At 41.8% G+C, this 24,844-nt stretch overlaps 1 protein-coding gene across 5 annotated transcripts in view; it reads right to left on the minus strand.

The window, feature by feature from the left end:
• Positions 1 to 1,910: 1,910 nt before the first annotated feature.
• UTP4 (UTP4 small subunit processome component) overlaps positions 1,911 to 24,844 on the minus strand; it is a 158,367-nt gene continuing 135,433 nt past the window's right edge. For all 5 annotated transcript variants that reach the window (XM_085638684.1, XM_085638682.1, XM_085638683.1 and 2 more), the window contains exons 15-17: positions 15,644 to 15,829; positions 14,631 to 14,741; positions 1,911 to 3,877 (exon numbers count right to left, since the gene is read on the minus strand). In XM_085638684.1, coding sequence (XP_085494810.1) covers positions 3,761 to 3,877; positions 14,631 to 14,741; positions 15,644 to 15,829 — 414 coding nt within the window. In that variant the 3' untranslated portion in view covers positions 1,911 to 3,760. The remainder of the gene's footprint in view (positions 3,878 to 14,630; positions 14,742 to 15,643; positions 15,830 to 24,844) is intronic.

Genomic DNA, 24,844 nt, shown 5'->3' on the forward strand with positions numbered 1-24,844 from the left:
TTTAATGTGGCGCCACATTTAGGGCTGATTTTAGGTAGGTGTTCGTTATGTTTTTCCCTTCTTCTGCCAGGGAAGCTGCTTGTTTTTGGTATTGTTCGGGCAAGTGTTTAATCAGCTCTGCCATTTCTTCCCGGTGCTGATGTGCATACCTGTTGAGCACGGCATTTGAATAGGCTATGCACCACTTTGTTGCTGCTCCCCTTTCAAACTTTCTCCCCACCATGTCCATTTTCTTTATCCAGAGGTGATCGGGATGCTGGTGGTACCTTTGCCCTCTTTCTGGCAGTGGCAGCAATGATAGAGTCTGGTGGTACAGTTCCTCGAGTATGTGTTTTTTTTCTTTTGAGGAGCGTTTATATTTTTTCTCCGCCCTTGGTGTTACAGACCTTTATGTTGCTGGCTCCTTAAAGGCTTCTCTTCCTTGGTCCAATATACTTGGGAGCATGGAAAAATACAGACTTTTACTTTGAGAAGGCATTTAAATTTCTAGGAGTAAGCGCAATTGTGACTTTTCCTCTTCCAATTGTACCCCAGAGTTGTCTACAGCCCTTTTATCAATCGATTATACATCTTTATATTGTCTGGAGGCAAAGGCCTTGACGGATACGTGTCAATTTCCTCTTCTGGAGGATTAGCTTTGAGGCCCTGCCACTGTGTCTCAAAATATTCTGGCTCCTCGGACTCTTGCAACATACCCTGAGCTTGAAGGTCATTCTCTTCGAAGATTTCCTGCTTCTCCTCTTCCTGTGGTTCTGGGATCATTGGAGCCTCTAGTTCCTCCGGTTCCTTCTCTGTTTGTGGCTTTTCCATCGAAAGTTTCAGGGAAATTCTAAATTTCCGTAGGGAGACGTCAAACTCCTTTTTCTTCTGCAGTATTGCTGCTGTTTCGGCCTCGAGACATCTCTTCTTGCCCTCTATTTTGGCTACGTGTTCTTTGGCATTGAGTGAAGGAGTAGATTTTCTCTTCGACATTGAGGCTTCCGATGTTGTGGTATTGCTCAGCCCCTTTATTGGCTTATCCAGACTTCAATCATCTTTCGACATCGCCTTTTCAGTTGTTCGACCTGAGGTATACTTGCTGTGGGACCTGAGGGCGGCTCTCTCAGCCTCTGCTTGCCTTCGGTCGGCAAGATCATGGACAACAGACTCAAAGTCACAAAAAACTGCCTCAGTGTCAAAGACTCACTCCCACTCTGTTTTCCGATGTTACCTACAATAGTCTTTCTTTCTGTTTTCGCTGTTCTTTCTCGATATAGATGACCCTCATTTCAGCGTCTGAGCCCTCTCTTTCAGCATCTTCCCCGATGTGGTCTTCCTCCTTGCACGACAACCCCAGGTCTCTCAGCGACATAGTTTTCTTTTGTCCCTGAATGGCATAGTGCATTTGCCTCTTGCCTTTAAAGCCTTGGGCTTGAAGTTTGTGCAGGCTTTGCATTTGTCACTTTTGTGGTCTAGAGGAAGGGAAAGGTTACACACCTGGTGTTTGTCCTTTTATCCAAATTTATGGTGGCACTTCGGGCAGAATGGAAGGGTGTGTTTTTCATGTTGCATGGAACAGAGGGCCCCCTGCCCAGACATTCTCCGGACCACTCTCAACATGTACTCTCAATGAATCTCGAAATCTTGTGTTGGGACCCAATTCTCCTCCTTTCTCAATCTTGTGATCAAACTTATTTTCTTTGTTGACTGGAGAGTCTTTGGCAATGCTTCGAGACCCCACTGTGGAAAAAAGAATCTGAAGACGGCGACCACACATGGGAGAATCCTGAGAAGGTGTATGAAATCAGGAATGGCTGGATTAGGCATCAAATGGTAAGACAGTCAACGCCCAACAAAGAAAAAAATAAATAGAGAAGAAGGACTGCAAATACAAAGGAGAAATCCAGAAAAGATTCACGCTGCAATAGTAATATTTTTCTCATACTGCTTTTATTTCAATTACTGTCAGTGATGGTGCCTGAATCTGTGATCATTCAACTACAGCAGCTTGTTCTGAAAATTAAACAGAGGACCAAAGGCCCTTCTGATAAACTCCTAAAGGACCGATGGTTTTGCATGTCAAACTACGGGCAACTTTCAAGCAGCTCAGATATAAGAGAGTTCAGATTGGCACAAAAGGGACATTCCAAACCATGGTTGGTGGCTGTTGGTCTGACCCTACTGCCCCAATGTACAAAAGATTTTTCCTGTTCCGAAGACTGTGATTCGCAAAATTGAAAAATTTTCAACCGCAAAAAACGTGACTTACAATGTACAAAAGGTATTTTATGAGTCACAAATGTCTTTGCGAATCACAATATACACACTATGACAGCTTATGATCGTTAGGAAAACGCAGCATGAAATGGGTTTCCCACATTCCTAGCGATTTACAATTACATTTATCATTTGTTTGTGACTGCAACTGCGGTGGGCAAACATTGATTAAAACACCAAAACCGAAAAGGTATGGTACCATTTGTAAAGTGAAGGCACTCTGTGAGGGACAGCTTCTGCTTTTAGAAATTGGGCAGCATGGCACCCCCCCCCCCTCCCATTGCTATTCACATTATGCCATTTCTTAAAATTGCAGGACCAGTATTTGAGGGGCAGGAGAAGTGATGTTGTAATTCTGCAAATTCCAAGGCAGGTACAAAAGTGTGCTGTTTCTTGCAGTTCCCCTTCCTGCACTCACAGCCAAATAGAAGGATTTCAAATGAGAATTTAGTATCATTACTACGCATGAGCCAGGAGTATTTCTACTTTGATGGCTTAGCACATCCATCGCAGAGCAAAAATATTCTTAGGTCAAAAAATCTGTAGGTTTGTAAAAAATTTTATAAATAAAACAGACTGCTTTGTGTGACCTGCGAATAGTGCCTCAGGGCCTATGAAATATTTGTTGTCTATTTTGAATAGGTTAATCTTTTGAAACTGGATAACTCAAATGACACCTAAGGCCCTGGCCTAGGTAGTACTTAAGAGGCCTTAGCACCACCCTGTCCACACTTGAAAACAACCAATGTGAACTCTAAGCTTTCATCTTGTATACCCAAATCTAAAAATGCATACAAGTCAGAAAACAGATGAGAAACCATTTCTGGTAACGTATGGTTTTAAGGGGATAATTTGTATCCTTCCCACAGTGCAAATACTACGCAGCCTTCCAAAATCTGAAAAAATGAATTTCACTCAAACTCCAAGCAGGGTCTTGCAGCCACCAAAAATGTGACTTTGCTAAGTCCTACAGAATTGGTGTGGTTAAAGAGGGCTGAATAGAATCAACACAAAATATTAATTTCTTTACAAAGAATACAAAACGAGCATACATGGAGGCCTGGAATAAGGAATTATAAGCCATGATAGGTCATTACATGCTGATTAACACACAACAAGGCAGGACGTGCAGGTCTTCCAGTGTGCAGCCAGACAAGATCTGATGCAAGCGCGCAAGTAATCACTGCCTTTATTAGATCATCCTAAAGACAATTTACTTTTCACAATGTGTCCGCGCATCCAGGACCAATGCCCAATGCTTTAGCAAGATCTCCAATCCACTCCTTAGATGAAGCTTTCTGGTATCTGGAATTCCAGGGTCCATTTCCCAATTCCATGGTCCACCTCTAATTGATGCTCTTCAGCCAACACATAAAAACCTACAAAATACTCAAGGCAGCATGTGGAGGATGTTGTCGCAAGTATATATTTTAGTAAATGTTTGTTCTGTTTTCAAAAGTAGCAGAAAGTCATTAGAAACAAAGGATGGACAAGAAGGTAAGCTTTAGGTTCCAAACTTCTTCTGCCTGATAGGTGCAGGTAGCTGTGCCAAGATGTGTTCCAGTGGGCGCTCCACCACCACCAGGGTGCCCTTGTCAAGTAGGTCCATGAAGAGCAGAGGCTGCACATTGGAAAGAGAAGAAATAACAGTTACACACAGGTCTTTGTAGCTGTGATCACAGCATTGTTCCAGATCATGCAGGGCAATAATGCCCGTTTAAAGGTAATATCAACATGCGTTAAACACGGACCTGTCAAATGTTATGTCGGCCCAAATTAGTCCTTGAGTATTCTTAAGAGGCCTTCCATTCCTGGTGGTGTCCTCCACATAGGCTACTCCCAAATGCTGGGAGAGCAGGGATTACGCATTAGCTTTCTATTGAGGTCTATGCTGTAAAATGCTCTGTTACACTGAAGCCTTATCGTTTGCTTCAGTTTTATTCTGGACATTCATGAAATATGCTCTGCTTACTGTGACAAAATCTGCTATTACAATTACACTAGGAATGCAGGCCTGATTTTGGAAAAAAACGAAATAAAATATTCTAGAAAAAAAGTCACTTATATTCTGAAACACTGCAGGTCTCACATTCATTCATACCTGTGCCCTTAAGTATCAAAAACACTTGAGGAGAAAGCAATGAAAACAAAGATACATGAGTCAAACTGGACAGCATGGTGTGACAGTCAAATGACCTACGTTCAACAGGGAGTGCAGAACATTAATCCCGGTATCTCTATACGACAAATACCTAAAAATAAAAAACTGCTCCTCGTGCGTCTGGCACCTACTAAAAAATAAAAGTACTCAGAAAGGATACTCTTAATAAAAAGGTTAAGCACTTTTGAAACAAATGAGTTATTCAGTGACATTAATGAAAATAAGTTCCACAGAAAGGGGCTAGAGGTTAAGATGATTTGGCACTTGGACTGTTGGCAAGGACAAGACATAACACCAGGTACAACTGAGATTGTTAAGAAGCTGGCGAGATAAGGGCTTCTTAGGCACACCAGCAAAAATCTTGTAGATTTGAAAGATCACTCGATGAAAGCCACTTAATAGAAATGGATTCTTCGGTTGTAAAGCCCAACCGTCATTATAACGATTAAAATGTAGCTACATTGTTGAATGTTGGTTATTAAAGGAAAATTAAGTTGTAGCAATTAAATGTTTCAAAATTGCGAACAAAATGAAAAAAAGTCAAAAATGCCAGGGCACTGGGGGGTTGACACAAGTACAAAAAATCTTCAGGATGGGCAGGAACTCAACATGATTTCCATTTAAAAGTTAATGTAGTTCGGGGGCGTGGCTCAGCGCACGACCAGGATGGCTGCGCTTTCCTGAACTCCGTTCGATCTGCGGTGCGGACACTCGAGAATATGCTGTTTGGGTGATTTTTTTGTTCACCAAGTAACAGCATCACGCAGCGGAACACCCTGAGAGCCTTTGGGACGGCTCCCTGATATTTGGTCTGCCTTCTAGGTGAAGTTTCGTACGGTGGACTCTCTCTTCACGACGGGACGACCACAAAATGGCAGCTATCACGGAGGTTTTACCGATGCGCAAACAGAGTGCATGATATTAATCGTTTGCACAGATCGACTCCAAACTCCTTGCCCCTTGCGGTATTGTGTTGGAGTTTTTTGCGCTTCTCTCTGTTTTGCCTTGAATCTTTGAGGTGATGTTTCTATCTCATGTCAGTGCTTATACAAAATGGCAGCAGCGGATAGTACTCTCTCACAGTTCTAGTGCCTATTGTGTGGCTTAATACCCAGCTGGCTGTGCTTCAGTGGAGGAATAATTTCTCTCAGGACTGTATAGTGTGTCTGCGCATTTACAATTCCTTTCAGTTTATTTCAGTTGTGGAGTCTTCTTAGCATTAGATCCTATATCTGGCTGGTGTCTGTTTTTCTCTGAGGTGCCATCTGTTTGTTAGCATATTTACAACGTGGTCTCATTTCTTGGAGTGTTGTATACTGCGATTACTTTTTTTATGCTCACAACATGATTTTTGGTTGTGAGTCTCTCATGATATATCAACCTCTGTCGCAATAGTAGCCATTTACGTATTTTTAGTCTCTATGTGTGTATTTCCTGTGATTGGTTTCAATTGCAGAAGGCATGGGTGTCACCCCTAAGAACAGAGATTCTAAGGGTAACTTAAAGAGATCTAAACAAAATTCGCCCACCGACTCACAAGCTAAAGGCAATCTGGAATCCGCTTCGACTTTAGATACCATACTGCTCAAACTTAATGCAGTTCATGATATTGCGCAGAGCACCAAAACTAACACGGACTTACTACAAGTTGAGTTGGCGGCTATCCGAACTGACCTCAAAAATCTCTCACTACGTGTCTCCAATGCAGAAACACAAATAAGTTCAGTTGAAGATTTCACGAATAAGCAAGCTAAACATGCTCAAAGTATGGAACGTTCCTTGGCTTCATTGAGAAGGGACCTGACTGAACAGGAAGACAGGAATCGTAGAAGTAACCTTCGTATTTTTGGTCTTCCAGAAGAATGTGAGAAAGTGGCTCCATCAATGGTGGACTTTTTGCTTACTTGGATTCCTTCAGTTCTGAACATTTCATTTCAAAAAGACTTTGAAATAGAATGTGCTCATAGAGTCCCCACCTTTAAACTTAAATCGCTATCTTCTCCAAGACCGGTGATCTTTAAACCTTTGCGTCATCAACATACTGAGCAGATCCTAGCCCACACGAGGAAGATTAAAACATTGCAATGGGAGGGGCACCGAATATCAATATCACAGGACTTTGCTGGAGACACCGTCATTTGTCGTAAAGGATTCTTGAATTTACGCAGGCGACTTACAGACATGAATATTCCATTTCCCTTTGCAGGTCCTTCGCGATTCAGAATAACTTTTAGAGGTTACCCACAAAGTTTTTTGAGCCTGCAGAGCTTTCTACTTTTTTGGATAATCAGCCTGAGTCTCTGATGGACTTAATCTCCGCCTGGCACCTCTCAACCTTAATGTCCTTCTTGCACTGATATTTTGTTTCATCCTCTTGGTGCTTTATTGCATTATGTGTGGCTATTAGTGCCTCTCCGTTTTCTCTCTTTTTTTGGGGGGGGGATGAAGAATATTCATTGCATCGGATATTATTTTATATTGGTTGCTCTCTTTTAACCGCTTTTTCCTTTACAGGTCTCAAGATGGTGCATACCGCTATGCATGTTACTTAAGAGGTATATCTGTGTCGTTATTGTTGTTTTGGTTCTGTTTTATTAGTGGGTATCATTATAGCTCTCTTTCCCTTCTCCTCAACTTCTTTATTATTTACTTTCATTTCTGCCCTACTCTAACTGGGTCTATGGTTACTATTTTCTTTCATCCACCTCTTGTGCTGAATTTTTAATGGTGTGTAATTCTAACATGGTTGGTCTCCTTTTCTTGTATATTCTTTTTCCCTTTTGCTTGAACGCTTTCTGCCATTCTATTTCTGTTATTCTCCTGGTGTTTATTCTTTTTTAGTGCAATTAGCAGTCATTCGTATTTTCTGCTCTTATTCTCTCCCCTATATTTTATTTACATTTTTGTTCGTACTTTTCTTATAATATGAGTATATTCATCAATTTCTTTATTCTTCATTATTTATGTCATGTTTGGTATTTTAGGTAGAATATGTTATTTGTTTCTTGTTGGTATATATATCTATATTTGTTTTCTAAAATGGTAAATTGTTTGCTACTCATCAGATTTGCTCTATTTTATTGTTTGTGATTTATTTATTGCTCATTGCTTCTATTAATTATCTTTTTATATTGTTAGTATTTGTTCACAGTTGTTATCAATTTATATAGTGTTGGACATTTTAGTGGGTTATGAATTTTAGTGTATTATATTGCTATTTTTATTGCCTCTTGTTAATATTTATTGCATCACTTATGATCATTCTCCATGCATTAATGGATTATTCATAATATATATTACTCTTGTGTTCTTCATGCCTTAACCTAGTACTTCCTTAGGCTGTCAGTCATAATATATAAGATTGACATTATTTTAATTCTGCCTTCGACGACTATCTATTATGTCTATTATTTATATTTATGATGCCTTACCTTAATATTACCTTAGGCGGTTTCTATATTATCTATTATTGTTCTTTCCGATTCCTTAACTTAACCCCTTCGCTGCTGCGGACATTCCGCTGCAGCGCTGGGGGGGGGCAGGGGGGCAGCGCGGCGGGCCTGTGCTCATGACGGAGCCGCTCCGTCATGAGCCACGGTTGACCTGTGCTCATGACGGAACGGTTCCGTCATGACTCCGCCCATTTGCGTTGTCCCCCCGCACAGGCGGGGAAACAGCGCCGCGTAGGCGGAGCGGCCGCCAACGGGCGTGTCATGACGGAACCGTTCCGTCATGAGCACACGGCAACCGTGGCTCATGACGGAACGGTTCCGTCATGAGCGGGGAAGGGGTTAATATTGCCTTAAGCTGTTCTTTCTATATGTATTATTGTTATTTATGATGCTTTAATTCAACATTATCTTAGCCTGTTATTTAAAATATCTATTGTGGTTATTTATGATATCTTAATCGATTATTGTCTTAATTTGTTCTATTTAATATTTATTTATTATTGTTATTCATGATGCCTTATTCGAATTTTTGCCTTAGCCTGGTATTTATATATCTCTTAATGTTACTCATGATTCCTGAATATAATATTTCTACTCTTAGATTTAGTAATTTATGGCATATCTACTCTAAGACTATTAGTATGTTGTTAATGTAGGATTCATGCGCATTTGAGTTCCGCTGCTTAATGACAATTCAATTTTATTTCTTCCCGAGTGGTCTGCACTGGTGGTGTTGGCCTCTGTGGTTGTGTCTCCACATTTTTTCTCCCCATGCAATTTGTCTATTATAGACATTCCCCTGGTGGGGATTTTCTTTTTATATGCTCCTCTTTTCTTTGGACATTCTTCCAGTGTCCAGCCGGACAGAGGAACATTTATTTAGAAAATTACAGAAGGATTCTTGAACGAAATAAAGAAGCACGAAAGCAATAAAACAAGGGCACAATCCTGTACCGAGTTTTCAACAAAGGAAATGAGAAGAAGAGAAGAATAGCAGGCAAAAACTTGGGAGCAAACAAGGAGGCTTACAAGCTTAGATCAACAGAAACCACTATAAATTTTTCGCAATGGATAAATTGTGGTTTTATTAATTTATCCATTGCGAAAAATGTATTGTGGCTTCTGTTTTATTGCTTTCGTGCTTCTTTATTTCGTTCAAGAATCCTTCTGTAATTTTCAAAATAAATGTTCCTCTGTCCGTCTGGACACTGGAAGAATGTGCATAGGGCTTATCTAAGCCTTTGTTGATATATTTACATTATTTATGTTTAAGCTAAGGACCTTTGTTCTTTAAAATTACGCAATTACCCGTGTTCCAAAGCTACCCATATCGGGTTCCCTTGTTACTTACTCTTTTCTTTGGAGCATCTTTTCTCTGTCCTCTTTTCACTCTCATCCTTCTTCTATTTCTATCTTTTTTTCCTTGGGGACTCCTGCTGCCGATCATTTTTTATGTTTTTCCTGTTGTTTATTTATTCATGTATCTGCTATCCTATTGTATAGTCTTCCCCTTCTCTGTTATCTGATGTTCCTATGTGTTTGGTGTCAGGTCTTTTCATGTTTGGCCTAAACGTAATCTCTCTTAATGTCCGTGGATTGAATCATTCTGTTAAGAGGTCCAAGATCCTAGACTACTGCAAAAGCTTATCTAGTGATATTGTTCTTCTTCAGGAGACTAAGATTGCCTTTAAGGAAGCTTTGCTCTTGCGGAAGGAGTGGGTTCTGGATGTTGTCTGTTCTGAAGCCGCTGGTAAAGAGAATGGGGCTGTAACCATGATTTCCAAGAATTCTGACCTGTATATTGTTACTGTTGAACATGATACGGATGGCAGATGGTTGCTCTCTCGCTTGTCCAATGGCTCAGATGATTTATAGGTTATGAATATTTATGATCCAATATTGATGATCAACTCTTTTGGCGTTCAATAAATTAAAAAAACTCTGATATCCCTCAAAATGCTAGAACTAATGTTGGAGGTGATTTTAATTTACATTTGGATCCTACTTTAGATAGGCATTCTGCCTTTAAATTTCACCCTCCTAGATCACATAAACAATTGCTCAATATGTGCTCCTCTCATCAGCTTACTGACGTTTGGAGGCTACATAACCCTACGGGTAGTGATTTCACGTTTTTCTCTTCTCCACATTCTAGCTTTTTGCGTATTGATTATCTTCTAGTTGATGCTGCGCTTTTAAAACACACGAGTAATGCTATCATTCACCCAATAGTTGTTTCTGATCATGCAGCTGTCTCATTTTCTCTCCTTTCTCTGGCGGATAAACAAGTGCCTCATACATGGCGTCTTAATACAGAGATTTTGAATGACAAAGAAGAAGTCCAAGAATTATCTGTGGAAATTGAATTTTTCTTCAATGATAACGAGTCTTCAGTGACCTCCCCAATTGTTCTTTGGGATGCATTTAAATGCACTATTAGGGGCCATATTATCAAAATAATTTCAAAACGAAATGCCGATAGAGGATCGCCGCAATCTTTAGGGGATGAGATCAAACGTAAAGAGAGATTATATAGAAGCTCTAATGATAAATCTCTTTTGCAAGACATTAAAAACTTGAAATACTCTTACAATTCCATTGTCACTAAGAGAGCTCATATTGGTGTACAGGCCCAAAAATGTAGACGCCTGTTGCTTCAAAATAGAGCAGGTAAGATGTTGGCTACCATTTTAAAGTATCAAAATACGAATGTTAAAACCACTCAGATTCCATATATTAATGATCGCAATTGTGCTAGGAAATTCCATACTCAAAAAATGTTGCAAGTCTTTCGCGATTTTTATGAAAAACTCTACACCCCCAAGGATCAGTGTGACCTATCTGTGTGTCAGCAATTCTTGTCCTCGGTTCTTACACATACTATCTCACAGTCAGAGATGACTGCTCTTTGGCAACCTATTGATTCTGAAGAGATAATTCAAGCCATTCGCACGACACGGTCGGGAAAGGCTCTAGGGCCTGATGGTTATCCTATTGCTTTTTACAATACCTTTGCATCCTCAATAATCAAATCTCTCAAGAAAGTTTTTGATAACTTTGTAATGTCAGGCAAAGTCTCGGGTCAGCCGCAGAGGCTACTATTGTCGTGATTCCGAAAGAAGGGAGAGATCATTCTGACCCTAAAAATTTCCATCCAATATCGCTTCAAAATATGGAAGCTAAGATTTTTGCTAAAATCCTGGCTAAGCGTTTAGAGAGTCATATCCCTAGTCTTATCCATGGTTCTCAGACTGGCTTTGTAAAAGGGAGATTTGCTAGAGATAATATCCGAACCTTTTGTCATATATTGGAGAAAGCGAAGCTCTCTGCTTTTCCATCGGCTGCGATCACTCTTGATGCCGAAAAGGCTTTTGATAAAGTTTGTTGGCCATTTTTACAAGCAGTGCTCCAATCTCATTATTTAGGCGATTCTTTTATCAACATGGTAATGTCCTTATATGCTCAACCTAAAGCGAACATCAGAGTCAATGGGGCTACGTCCTCCTTTTGTAATCTACGCCAGGGTACTAGACAGGGGTGCCCACTTTCACCCCTTCTTTTTCTTTTGTTTATAGATCCACTTCTTCGGCAACTCAATCTGAATGAGAATATCAAAGGCTTCCAATTTGGTCCGCACACGATTAAAAACGGCTGCGTATGATGTTCTCATATTTTCTGAGGACATTGCTACTGCCATCCCTGCTATTTCTAATACCATTAAAGAGTTTTCACAAGTTTCAGGATAGACTCTCAACAGAGATAAGACAGAAATGTTCCCTCTTAATGCGTTGTGCTTCCCTTCTCACATGGGTAAGGCCGGTTTCAAATGGCAGTCGACTCAAATTAAATACTTAGGTATTTGGTTTTGTAATACCCTTTTAGATACTATTTCTTATAATGAATCTCATATACTAGCTAAGGTTAAAGATCTTTTGTCCTCCTGGTCTCCGAAATACATCTCCTGGTGAGGACAACTTCAAACTCTTAAGATGATGATAACTCCGATTATTAACTTCTTATCCTCTATGCTACCTGTGAAACTCTCCTCATCCTTTTTCCGGGAGATTGATTTACTTACGTAAAAATTTTTATGGAGTGATAAGCGTGCTAGAATCGCATATAAACACATTAGAAAACTAGCGGGTTTGGGTGGTTGCAATCTTCCTGATTGGAACCTGTATCAAATTGCCTTTTTATCGGCTCAGGGTGCTCTTTGGTTTTTATCGGATTTCCTCGATACCCTTCCATGGCTATATATTGAACGTGAGCTGTGTACACCCCTCTCTACACCTTCTTTAACTGCTTCTAAAATGGTGTTACCCCATTCTAGCCATATTATTTCAGACACAATTAGTGCTCTAAAATATATTGATAAAATTGTTGGTGGCGATTATTGGATTCCTAGATTTTGTTCTACAAGCGGGGGCTTATCATTGAGTGGATATGCACAACCAGTACCTATGTCCCTTACTGGATTGTTTGTATTCCTTTTGCCGCAAATGCCAATAAAACAAGGTTAAACCTAAAATATATTGATAAAAAAGCTTCCAAACCTATTCATAAAAGAGATGGTCTTCTTTTTGGTATAATCCTTAAGTTGCTACGGATATTGATCCTGTTACGATAGCTTCCTGGGCTAATAGAGGTCTGACCTTGGTCAAACATCTTTATGATTCCAATCATGATCCTCTTCCCTGTTCTTCTTTAGCCAGTACATATAATCTTAATAATATGGATTTTTATTCCTTTTTAAAATTAAAGGTTGCTCTTTCTAGAATTGGCCTCTGTAAAGACTCGACTACTATTTCACTTTTGTCTATGTGGTCTCGTTCAGGTCATACTGCCTCAAAGATTTACAAATTTTTATCTGTGCCACCTCCCTCTCAGGCTACCATTACAAAAGATAAATGGTCCCATCATTTTGATAGTAATATTTTCAAACATATCTCTCAAGATTCATGGCAATTAATTGGAAAGGTTTCATTACAGAATAAGATTGCTCCTTCTCTTATGCAATCTAAATTCTTTTCTATGAATCTCCAGCATTGGACCCCTGCCCGCTTATATAAGATGAAACTAAGAGACAATGATCTTTGTTGGAATTGCAATTTGGTCTCATGTACTCACCAAGATATGTTTTTCGAATGCTCGTTATTACACTCCTTTTGGAATTCGATTCAGAAACATCACTAATCTTTGTTACTCCAGTGGAGCTCTTGTTACCTACAATTTTATTGGGAACGTGGGCTGCATGCGCTCCTCTCCCTTTGGATGATACTGATATGCAGTTGTTAGTTCTCCTTATACCGAGTGGAAATCCTTTAATCTCCTGTCCTATCATACTTGGTGGGCCTGGGTATCATTTCTCCATGGAGCTCATACCTCTGTTGAAGAGAATCATTGTACTCCTTCCATCTCTAATACTATTTGGAGGTCTTTAGATAAATATATGAAACTGGCCTCTCAAGGGTTGGTAGCCCAATATCCTTTTGTCTCTACTTCTTAATTTATTTACATTTTCCACTGCAGCAGGTGCCCCCATTCATCATTCATCAATTATTTGTCTATCCATTTCCTTATCTAATTAGTTATCGATCATATTATTTATTTATATTTTGTCCCCTCTCTCTCTCCTCCTGCTTTCTCTCTTCTTCCTTCTTTCTTTTTTATCTTTATTTCTTTCTTCTTCTTCCTCTGACATCTTTTGGATTATGTGCAATACAGGTAATTTCTTGCTATTATTTTAATATGAAATATTTTTTATATTGTATACTTTGATTTTGTATTATTTTGTGATTTCGTTATTCTTCTGACATGGATGCTATATTGATGTATATATTCTCCTAAATTATTATTATTATTTTTTTCTTTTAATTATTTAACAATCACTTTACTCTGATGTATTGCATTTTATTATAACTGTATGAATTTTTACCTTTTAAAATAATAAAGATATTGAGAAGAGAAAAAAAAAAAAGTTAATGTAGTTCAGCACTTCCATAGGCAATTCTCACAAAGCAACGCTTTCAGGAAACAATCATTGGCAAAGCTAAGAGGTCGCTCCTTTCTAGAGCACATCTAAACCAAAATTAAATGAATACCTTTTTAGACCAGAGGATTGGCTTCTAACTATTCACCCTTAAAACCAGTGATTAATACTACACCACATTTTACATCGAACTGTATTTGAGTGCATAGTCAAACCCACTGAAGAAGCATTATGAGGCACTGGAGTTTAGGCTGAAAGAACAAGTTACTTACCTTCTTTAATGCCTTTACTGGCAGAGACTATCTAACCACACAGCCTCACCTTGTGAATTTCCCAGGCACCATACTGGATCCAGAAGATTTTTCATAGCAAAACCCTCACTTGCTGGTAGGTGGCTCTGTTTGGCTGCATATCTGTTCTAACCCACCAGGATGTGATGTTTGGCCACTAAAGCTGTGCCACCTCTGCGCTCACATCAGTTTCTTTCCGATCTCTTTCACGCCCTTGGACGTGGAGCCCATAGAAATAGCAGTATGCCAGTTTGCTGATCTGTAACTTAGGATCTTACTGACAGAATTTATGAGTCCATTCCACAGAACAACAACAAGGGTAATATCTAAAGAATTACACAGTGGGCTGACTACAAGAGGGTTTGGAGGCAACTTGAATAAACTAAGAGCATGGTGAGTATGTTTTAGGTTGATTCAATTGAAGCAACATTAAGTGATCAGAGAATGTGGAAGTCAGATATCGGACATAAGAGCTCTCTTACCTGATATGCCTTGGAAATCTTGAAGGCATGTGCAGACGCTTTCCTTGCACTCTCAGAAAGGCGTCTGAGGCTCATCTGATTCTGTAACACAGTTTTATCATCGGGCAGCGGCTACATATTTGAAGTGTAGAAGAAAATGAAGGTAACTAAATATTATTCAATTTTTCCTAGCAAAACACTTAACCTGTTTTCTACCCAGAACACTAGTTACAATACCCAAGATGCATTTACAAGGTAAACAAATTGGGCTGCCAGCATGCAAATATTTATTTCTCCATGTTAAATGTGTCTTTCTCATAACAGTGCTAATAGCCTGCAGTTAAGTCTAGAGCGATGAAACCAGACCAGCATTCACCATGTACACTGTAGCATGGAATCATTAGGGGTCATAGTCTCACAAAGGCACCATCCTGAGGCTCATCTGTGCATTGCAGGTCCATAACCCACAATGGTTCAAAGCCGCTGACACCACCCGAGGTTCATTTGTGTACTGCAGGTGTAGAACCACAATCAATCCATGTCATGCCCATACCAAACTGAGGATCATCTGTGTTCATTACACGGCATATGGACACCACACTGAGGGTTCCCAGTGAACTGTAGGTGTGCAATCATCAACAAGTACCTATCACCATGACACCCGCCTCAATGTTGATTGCTTATCGGAGATTTACATTTCTCATCCATCCGGTATCACTTAGCAATGATTGCAGGTGACCACTGCCCATATATTATTTTGAATGGAAATGCTTGCACAGTTCCACAGTACAAAATGACAGATACATCCAAACTTCTTTCTTGCGTTTTGTTTAACTGAACAGGAATGTAGGATTGACGATACAAAACCCGAAACTAGATGGCAGCACGTCCACTTTTCTCGCTCACATTGGCTTACTCTGGTAATCCAGCGGCAAAGTCACCTGACCTTTCATAACCCCTGCCTGATCTGGCTATCTTCTGCCATCTTATTTTTTACCAACTTGATGGGCGACAATGAGGAAATCAGAGCTCACCAGGGACTTGTCAAGGATACACAACATGTACGTGTCGTGCAAGAGGATGTGTGTTTGCCTCTTGGGGTTGAATGTGATATTGGTGATGGGTGTGTCCCGCTCAAGCCAGTCTTTGTGCAACCCGTGCTGCTGCACCTTCCGGCTCCAGTCTGTGTACTGCTTCTCCTCAATACTGAATTCAAACACCTGAAAAAATTGCAAAGAAATACATTATCATATTTACTTTGGTTGGAAATAGACAATAATATTCTAGATCAACAGTATGCTAATTTCCAATTCTCCCAAATTCTAGAGGGAACCTGAAAGATGATATCTGCGATCTGTTTGAGTTTTTTCAATAATCACTCATCCTGGAAGACATTAAACACTTATCACTTGTCTTGTAAAGAGGCGAAACTGGTTCCTTACCTGCAACAATAGTTCAATAGGTTTGCAATGTTAAACTTTTCTAGATTCATATAGATTGCATTATTCCACCACCTAGTGTTTAGGTTAGGAAATCCTGACTTAGTAACACATTTTTCTTTTGAGTGTTGACCACTGGCGTGTTCTATGGCGCTGAATGTAAGCCCACAATACGTCAGTGTGTTGTTTCCACTTTGCAATTCATTTTGTCAGCAATATGAAAGCATATATCCCTTTTTAGGGCTCGCGCCTGTGTTGCAGTGCGCAACTCTGCTCGCGCTGCGAGAGCCCTTTTGTCTGAGGTTCTGAAAGCTGCTCACAGGTTTGTGCGTGTGAGCAGGCTTTCGCTGGCTGCCATTGGGTTTAGCGTTTAAAAAAAAATCAAAGTAATGCACGCAATTGGGCAAAGGCGGGCGCATGTCCCGCCTTTGCTACGCCCATTCCCGACGGTGGCTAGCACGCGCAGCAGAGCGCGTTCGCCTTGCTGCCGCGTTCCCTCCCCCCCGCTCCTCTGTGGTGCGCGTGCGCACTACTAGTTGTTTTTTGACAATAGCGATCGCGACGCAATCGCTTTCAGTGCCACTTGTTTTGTTTACTTTTGGTATAATCGCAGCACCCGCGCATTACTTTTGATGTTATAAGTAAAGCGCGGGTGCCGCGATTATACCAAAAGTAAAGAAATAGAAAAAAACATCTAGTTCTTTACTTCTGCTATAATCGTGGCACCCGCGCTTTACTTTTAACATTAAAAGTAAAGCGTTGGTGCCGCGATGCTGGTTTCATACAACTTCCGATTTCAGAATCATAACAATGTAAAAGAGCGGACGCCTGCAGATTGGACTATTGTAAAGGTTTGGGGGTCTGCTGTCCACACTGCGACCTCCACCCACAGGTCACAGGGAGAAGAACATGGAGAGGAAGTGTTTATTGTAAGGGACAGGTCATAGCGAACAGCCTGCCTCAGGCCGTTTGCCGTTACACCCTCTCTCTTCATATAAAATTCACGTATCAACAAAAACAAGTTTAGAATGGGATGTGTACACCCGTTGATAGACATGCGAGTGTGTTCAACGGAGCGCTGGCCTGAACAGGTGTTGCAGCGGCTATGTGATCGATAGAGTGTGATCAAATGAAACGCCCAAAGTCAACAGGGCAACAAATGGAGGCTGGTTTACACCCACACCTACCCTCGAGATACCAGGGGACGGAGGAGAGCGCAAAACTAGAAAGGGAAGCACCATGAGACATACATAGTACACCCCCCTCCCCCAACACATGCCCCCACCCACCCGCTCATGCCTTGGATTATCAAAAGCACACCTTGACGACAGGACAGGATGGATTTCAATGCATCAGTGAAGGTCACGGAGATAAACCGTAGATTCGGGAAACTAAATATCAAAAGGTTTATGTAATTATGCGCCTTGGCTCACGTCAAGGTAGTTAGACATTCGTTTCAATTGTTTCACAGTGGCCAGAGAGCGTGCTCTGCAATGGAATGTGTGCCCCGGTACTCCACAGGAGAAACTATTTGTTATTTATGATACCGTGTCCACAAGCATCTGGCCATTAATTAGACTGAGTTAATTGATTCTGAATTTTCTATATGCTCAGATTAAGACCGCTGTCTGTAGGCATTTCGCCGCAACAATGATGTGGACGTGGCACATTAGTCAAAATATTGCAATATGTGTAGTTTAGTATTTTCTCTCTCTAGACTGATTGTACTTTTTTATAATACATATGGGTGGCTCTTAAGGGAGAACGAAGATGTGAGTGGCTCTGAAAAGGTTAATAATGGATTCAGATACATGGCCCACTCAAAATATTTTGAAAAGACCCTTGAGCAGTAACAGTGTACCCCTAGTTTGAGAAGCTCCTGACAACCAGGCTATTCTAAAGGAACAAAGATTGGAAACAGTGGAAACTATAAGTGCCACATTCCTAAAATGTGTGTTATGGAAAACCCTTTTCGAATTTTAGATGGCAAAAAAGAACAAGCATTTGCAATGTAATAGGTCTCGCATTTACGAGAGTTTGAGCTATTGACATTGCAAATAATAATGCCTTTTATTTTTGTTTTAAAAACATAAATAAAAGGCATTGTTATTTACACTGCCAATAGCTGAAACTCACGGAACTGTGAGACCTATTGCATTGCAAATGGTTGTTCCCTTGTGTTCTCTTCACCAGTTAGTCAGAGGGAAGGTGTGGGGAAGGTTTAAGATCTATAGGAGTAAGTAACCAGTCTCTTATGCAGCGTGAAGTCTTCTAAAATCACATGACATGCATACAATATACAGTGGTTTTCCTCCTGTTGCAAAGGGGAGTGCAAAGGGTGGACAGTACTAAATATATGTTTCAACTCGGATGTTTCCACTTTTGCTTTCTTGTACCTGGATGTCTACACAATAATGTTTTGATAAGATGCGTGCGTAGGACCATGTTGTTGCTTTGAAAATGTCTTGTAGTAAGATGCTTCCTACGCACACCAGCATGACCCCTTTATTTCTAGTGAAATGCACTCTTGATTTACACTGAAGAGTTTTCCCTGCCTTCGAGTAAGTAACAGTTTTTCTAGAGCGACCAATACAGAGGTGGCTTGGCGCTAGCGGACCTAAACAGCTCAAAAAAACAATAAGCATGTCTGGATAGTTTGCACTATCCATCACACTACAAAAGCTTATAATCCTGGTTGCCCATTTGGATGTTGCGTGTGTGCCACAAATAACTGTTCCTTATGTACTTTGTAGTTTGTACACAGTACTTTATGGCCCTCCTGATAATCAGTATGTGCAATATAATTTCTTCTGATGTTGTATGGTTGTGGAAAAACATCAGCATTTGGATGATCTATTTAATGTGAGAGCCGGTAACCTGGAGTATAAATGTAATCATGATTTTCACCACTCTTCTGTTTATGCATCTTAAATTACTGTTCTTGAAGAGTAAGCAATTTGATCACACTTACCTTCTCAGTCATAAGACTGCCACCACAAAGGCAGTTTTTAGTGTCAAGTCTGCACTATGTAGGGCTTGAGAAGATGGTTTTAGCAGTTAAGTTGCACTTTGGTGGAGGGATGGATATTGGTAGTTATATTTTCTAAACCCCTTCTACAAATCTTTTCATGGCTGGCATCTTGAAAAGATGTTTGTAATCCTAAACCCTTGTATAAGGTACCATTGTTAACAAACAGACTTTTAGCGATGTGTAAAGTAATTTTCAATCTACCACATGCATGAAGTAGCTCATTATGCTAGCCTTGCTGGTTCAGTTATTTGTGAGTTTCTGTTGTTGGTTCAAGTTGAGAGATCCTTGCCATTTCGCAGTGCTAAACCTGCGAATGGCTGAACTTTTTGCCACTGTAATGTCTGCCAAACACATTTTTGGAAGATTAAGGTATGCAAACTCAGTTTGAGTGGCATGCACTAGGCATAATTGTTCTCGTTCTGGATGGGACCTCTTTCCTTTCTACATTGTTAGGCTTTGGTAATATTTTCAGGTGTCCTTTGGACATTGTCCTTAGTTGCGAGAACTACATCTATCTCACCCACACGGGGCTATATGTACCCCTTTTATCCGTCGTACCCTGAATTTGCTGATTACTTTTGGCAACAGCAATACCAGGGGGGAAAGCGTATACAAATATCCCTTGCGGTCTCCGCATTTTCCAGGGAGAGTACATTTTACAACTCAGATGCAAAGTATTGGCATTTTGCATTTTCTCCATTTGCAAACATGTCTATGGATGGTGTTCTTCCCACTCTCCAAAGTTCACTTATATGAATTTTTGATTCAGTAATCGCTCGTAAGAAATGCTTACTTCTCAGTTTAATCCGTCAACCTCTCAGTTCAGCTGTCCTCATAACAGCTCCAGCCATGATGTTGTTCTTTATTGCTCATTTCCATATCTCTTGTAAAAGTTTTGGCACGGTATAGGAGTCTTCCTCTTTGTTCTGGTAAACCATGGTTATTGTGTTCTCTCTCTCTCGCTGTATCAAAGTATTTTTATTTTGTGTTTGAAAAGCTTTTACTGGTAGGAAGACAGTCTATATCTCTTAACAAGTTTCTGTGCTGGACAGCTTCTTCTGTGTTCCATTGACCCTTTATGTAGAGGTTCTCCATACGTGCACCCACTCTTGAGCATGACACATCCTTCGTTATCATCACAAAAGGAAGTGGAGCTCTGAAATGTCTGCCTCTCATCACGTTTTCTTTGAATCCGCTCTATGTGAACCTGCTTCATGACAACCATTATTTACTCCCACTTTTCCTCATTTTGTGACCACCTCCTCATTAGGCACTCCTGCAGTGGGGATGAAAACCCCAACGAGTGCAGCAGTTGAATGACTGTAATTATGTTCTTCTGGCACGGTAGAAAGGAATTGCCCCTCAGTAGCCTGACATTTTGTGAAAACCCTTGCAGTAGACCTTATCCCAAAGGGTAGTACCTTCGATGAGACAGGTAATTAAAATACCCAAACACAAACTTGAGGTATTTGTAATAGTACTGGTTCAATCAGAGCCTGAAAGTAGGCATCTCGTTATTTTATGTTATGTGTATTCGTAAAGCGCACTGTCACCAGCGATGGTATCCTGGCGCTAAGCAGGTGAGTGCGCCTAGCCCTGCCTTTGGTAGGTTGGTTAATTGGAAAGCCAGGCATTTAGCTTCTTGGGACTTTTCAAGCGAGGGGGAGTCTTGGATGTGGAGGGGGTGCTTTTCATGCTGTAGAAGCAATGTGAGAGAATGCACATCATCTTATGTGGATCTTGATATGCGTGGGATGTGTGCAAGTAGGAGTCAGGGTGGTTGGTGGAAGGCGATGCAACTGTTCAAGTAAGTGGGGTCTAAGTTGTGCAGTGAGTGAGGAGTTTCAAATGAGTGTTTGTGTTTCGAGAGCCAATGGCGCTCCCTGAAGTGTGTTGTATTGTGAGTTGGGTGTGAGAGGTTGAGGATGAGTCTGGCTGTTGACCGAAGTCTGGATGGTTTGCAGCCTTCTAAAGAGAGTGCTTGGAGATCCTGGCATGGAGGGTGTTCCCATAGTCCAATTTGTTGGTGACTAGGGCAGGAGTAACAATATTTCTAGTGTTGCTTGGCAGCCATTTGAAGATCTTCCTCAGCATCTTCAGGGTGTGGAATAAGGATGCAGTGATGTAGTGACTTGTGCGTTCATGTCCAGTTTGCAGTCGATGATTAGTTCAATGTTCCTGGTTTGGCTGCTGGGTATGGGGGCGTGTTCAAATTCGGCCAGCCAACCCAGTTGAAGTCCCATGGTGAGATGTTCTTGCCGAAGATCATTACTTCTATCTTGTCAGTGTTGAGCCTAAGACAGTTAGCTTTCATCCAATTAGTGAATTTGGTCATGCGGGCGGCGAACTTGTTTCTTGTATGGGGGGGGGGGGGTAATCTATGGGAGTATGAGTTGCGTGTTGTCAGGATAGGATGCCGATTACGTTGGCCAGAGGGATCACGTATGTGTTGAAGAGGGGGGGGGGGGGGCTGTGTGAGGGACCTTGAGGCACTTCGCACACGAGTTTGTAAGCTCCAGAGGAGTAAGGAGCCTGGCTGACAGCTTGTGTTTATCTGTCTATCTGTTAAGAAGGAGCAGATCCAGCAGAAGGCGGGTCATTGGATGTCTTTGTCATGCAGGTGCATGATAAGGATGAGGTGTGTTTGTGTCAAATGCTGCAGAGAGGTCCAGGAGAATGAGGGCTGCCGTGTCTCCTCTGTCAAGGATCATGTGGATGTTGTTTGTGGCTGTGATAGGTGCTGTTTCTGTACTGTGGTTTTGCCTGAATCCCGATTGTGTGGTGTTGAGCAGCAGGTGGTTGCTGAGGTGGTCAGTGAGGCATCAGTTGATTAGTTTGTCTAAGACCTTTTCTGTGTATGGTAGGAAAGGGATAGATCTGTAGTTGGAAAGTGTGGCTGTGTCAGCGGATGGTTTCTTGATCAGGAGCATGATGGTGGTATGTTTCCAGGGGACCGGGAATGCAGCTGAGTCAATGGAGGCGTTAGGGATGGGTGTTAGTGCTTTGTTGAACGGTAGGAATCCTTTGATGAAGGCATGGTGGGGACAAGGGTTAGCTGGGGCTCCTGAGTGGCTGGTTCATGACAGCAGCAATTTCGGCGATGGCAGACCATGAGGTCAGGATTTGTTCCTCTGCTTTGATGGGAAGTTGAGTTGTGAGGGTGACTGGGTCCTGTTGAATGTCGAAGTTGCTGTATATGGAGGAGAATTTGTCACAGAATGAAGGGGTGCTCCTTTACACTGAGGCCAGAGACCCCCAAACCTAGTGCCACTAGGAGAGTGGTAATGCATCAGCAGTATAGAGAGTTTCACCTCACACTGGCACAGGACATCCCCTAGCTGGGCATCTTGGACAGGCAAAAACTTAGAGTAGGTTAGTCACCCACTTCTACTGGCCAGCTATGTCCCAGAAAGTGAAATAGTTTTGTAAGCCCTGTGCCACCTGTCAAGCCAGTGACAAGACTGGTGGCCACCCAAAGCCCCTCATAATTCCACTTCCAGTGGTTGGGGTTCCCTTTGAAAGGGTAAGTGATGATATTGTCAGTCCCCTTGACCCGCCAACTGCACCAGGTAACAGATTCATACTGGTTGTAGTGGATCATGCTACAAGGTAGGCCCTGAAGCAATTCCCCTAAGGAGTACCACTGATCTTACAGTGTCTAGGGCGCTCATTGGTATCTTTACCAGAGTGGGTTTTCCAAAGGAGGTGGTGTCAGACACAGGTACAAGCTTCATGTCTGGCTACCTAAAACAAATGTGGGAAGAATGTGGAGCGACCTATAAGTTCACTACCCCTTATCACCCTCAAAAAATGAATAAAAAAGTTAAAAAATAAAAATAAAAATAAAATGATCTTGTTGAGAGATTCAACAAGACCATTAAAGGGATGATTTGTGGACTTCCCGACAAATACAGAACGAGCTGGGATGTCTTACTACCATGCCTGCTTTTTGCCTACAGGGAAGTGCCACAGAAGGGAGTAGGGTTTTCCCCTTTGAACTTCTGTTTGGTCATCCTGTAAGGGGATCATTGTGTCTTATGAAGGAAGGCTGGAAGAGACCTCTCAAAGAGTCCAAGCAAGACATAGTGGACTATGTGCATGGCCTTCATTCTAGAATGGCCGAGTACATGGGAAAATCATTCAAAAACCTTGTGTCCAGCCAAGAGCTCCAGAAACTCTGGCATGATCAAAAGGCTGCGCTGGCAGAGTTCCAACCAGCACAGAAGGTGGGGGTTTTGGAGCCAGTGGCTCCTACGGCCCTCCAGGACAAATGGAGTGGGCCCTACCCTATCCTGGGAAGAAAAGGGGAGGTCACCTATCTGGTGGACGTTCGCAGTTCCAGGAACCCAGAAAGAGTCATCCATGTAAACCGCCTTAAACCCTACCATGACAGGGCTGAGATGACCATGCTGATGGTCACAGATGAGCATCATGACGAAGAGAGTGAACCACTACCTGACCTCCTCTCTACAACCCTACAGATGGGTCAGTGAAAGAAGTTGTCTACTCAGACACCCTTTCTGCCCAACAGCAGCTTGACTGCAGGCAAGCCTTGCATCAGAATGCTGAGCTCTTCTCTTTGACATCTGGTCAGACTAACTGTTGTACACATGATGTGGACACTGGGGACAGCTGACCCGTCAAAAAAAAATCTACAGGCAGTCTGATCATGTTAAAGAGATCATCGAAGCTGAAGTAAGCAAGATGCTGGAATGGGAGTCTCTGAACCCTTTGAAAGCCCTTCGGCCAGCCCAGTTGTTTTAGTCCTCAGCCCTCACACCCAGGGTGGTAAAAAGGAGCTGAGGTTTTGTATGGACTATAGGGGCCTCAATGCAGTAACCAATACAGATGCACACCCAGTTCCTAGGGATGACAAATTCATTAACAGGTGAGGGGCAGCCAAGTATCTCAGTACTTTTGATTTGACATCAGGGTACTAGCAGATCGGTCTGACCCATGGAGCAAAAGAAAAATCTGCATTCTCGACCCCAGATGAGCATGATCAGTTTACTGATGTGCCCTTTAGACTAAAGAATGCCCCTGCCACCTTCCAAAGGTTTGTCAACAAAGTCCTTGCTGGGCTGGAGACTTTTAGAGCAGCTTATCGTGATGATATGGTCTATAGTTCCAGCTGGCAGGATCACCTGACCCACCTTGGCAAGGTCCTTGAGGCTCCGAGAAGTGCAGCCCTCACTAGCAAGGTAAGCAAGTGCCAGATAGGGCAGGGCTCAGTTGTATACTTGGGCCATCTTGAAGGTGGAGGCCAAGTTTAACCCCTACAGCCTAAGATCCAGACAATTCTGGACGGGGTAGTTCCAACCACCCATACTGAAGTCAGGGCATTCCTTGGCTTGACTGGGTACTTCAGGAAGTGTGTGAGGGGATATGGGTGCATTGTTGGCCCCCCTCACAGAATTTACCTACAAGATGCCCAGAGGCAGTGACCTGGACAGAAGAATGTGAAGCAGGTAGGTCCTGCAACAATGCAGCCTGTCCCCTTACTCTCCTTCTCCCCTGACAGACTAGGAAGACTCTCCCAGGTGGTGGCCGAGTCTCCTGGCCTGTGTGCTGGGGGCTTGTGTAGGAAACTGAGCTTGTGTTGCATTTATTCCCCACTTTTTGCCCCCTTTTTTAGCTACTAGATGCTGATTTTCAACTCAAGACAGGGGACTGAGGCCTGATAACCAAACCTCATTGTCAGTGCTCCCTCCCTAAAGCAAGGCAACGTCAAATTATGCTACAATTGGCTAAGGAGTTTAGCACCC

Source organism: Triturus cristatus, chromosome 12 (assembly GCF_964204655.1).
Source record: "Triturus cristatus chromosome 12, aTriCri1.1, whole genome shotgun sequence".
Lineage (NCBI taxonomy): Eukaryota > Metazoa > Chordata > Amphibia > Caudata > Salamandridae > Triturus > Triturus cristatus.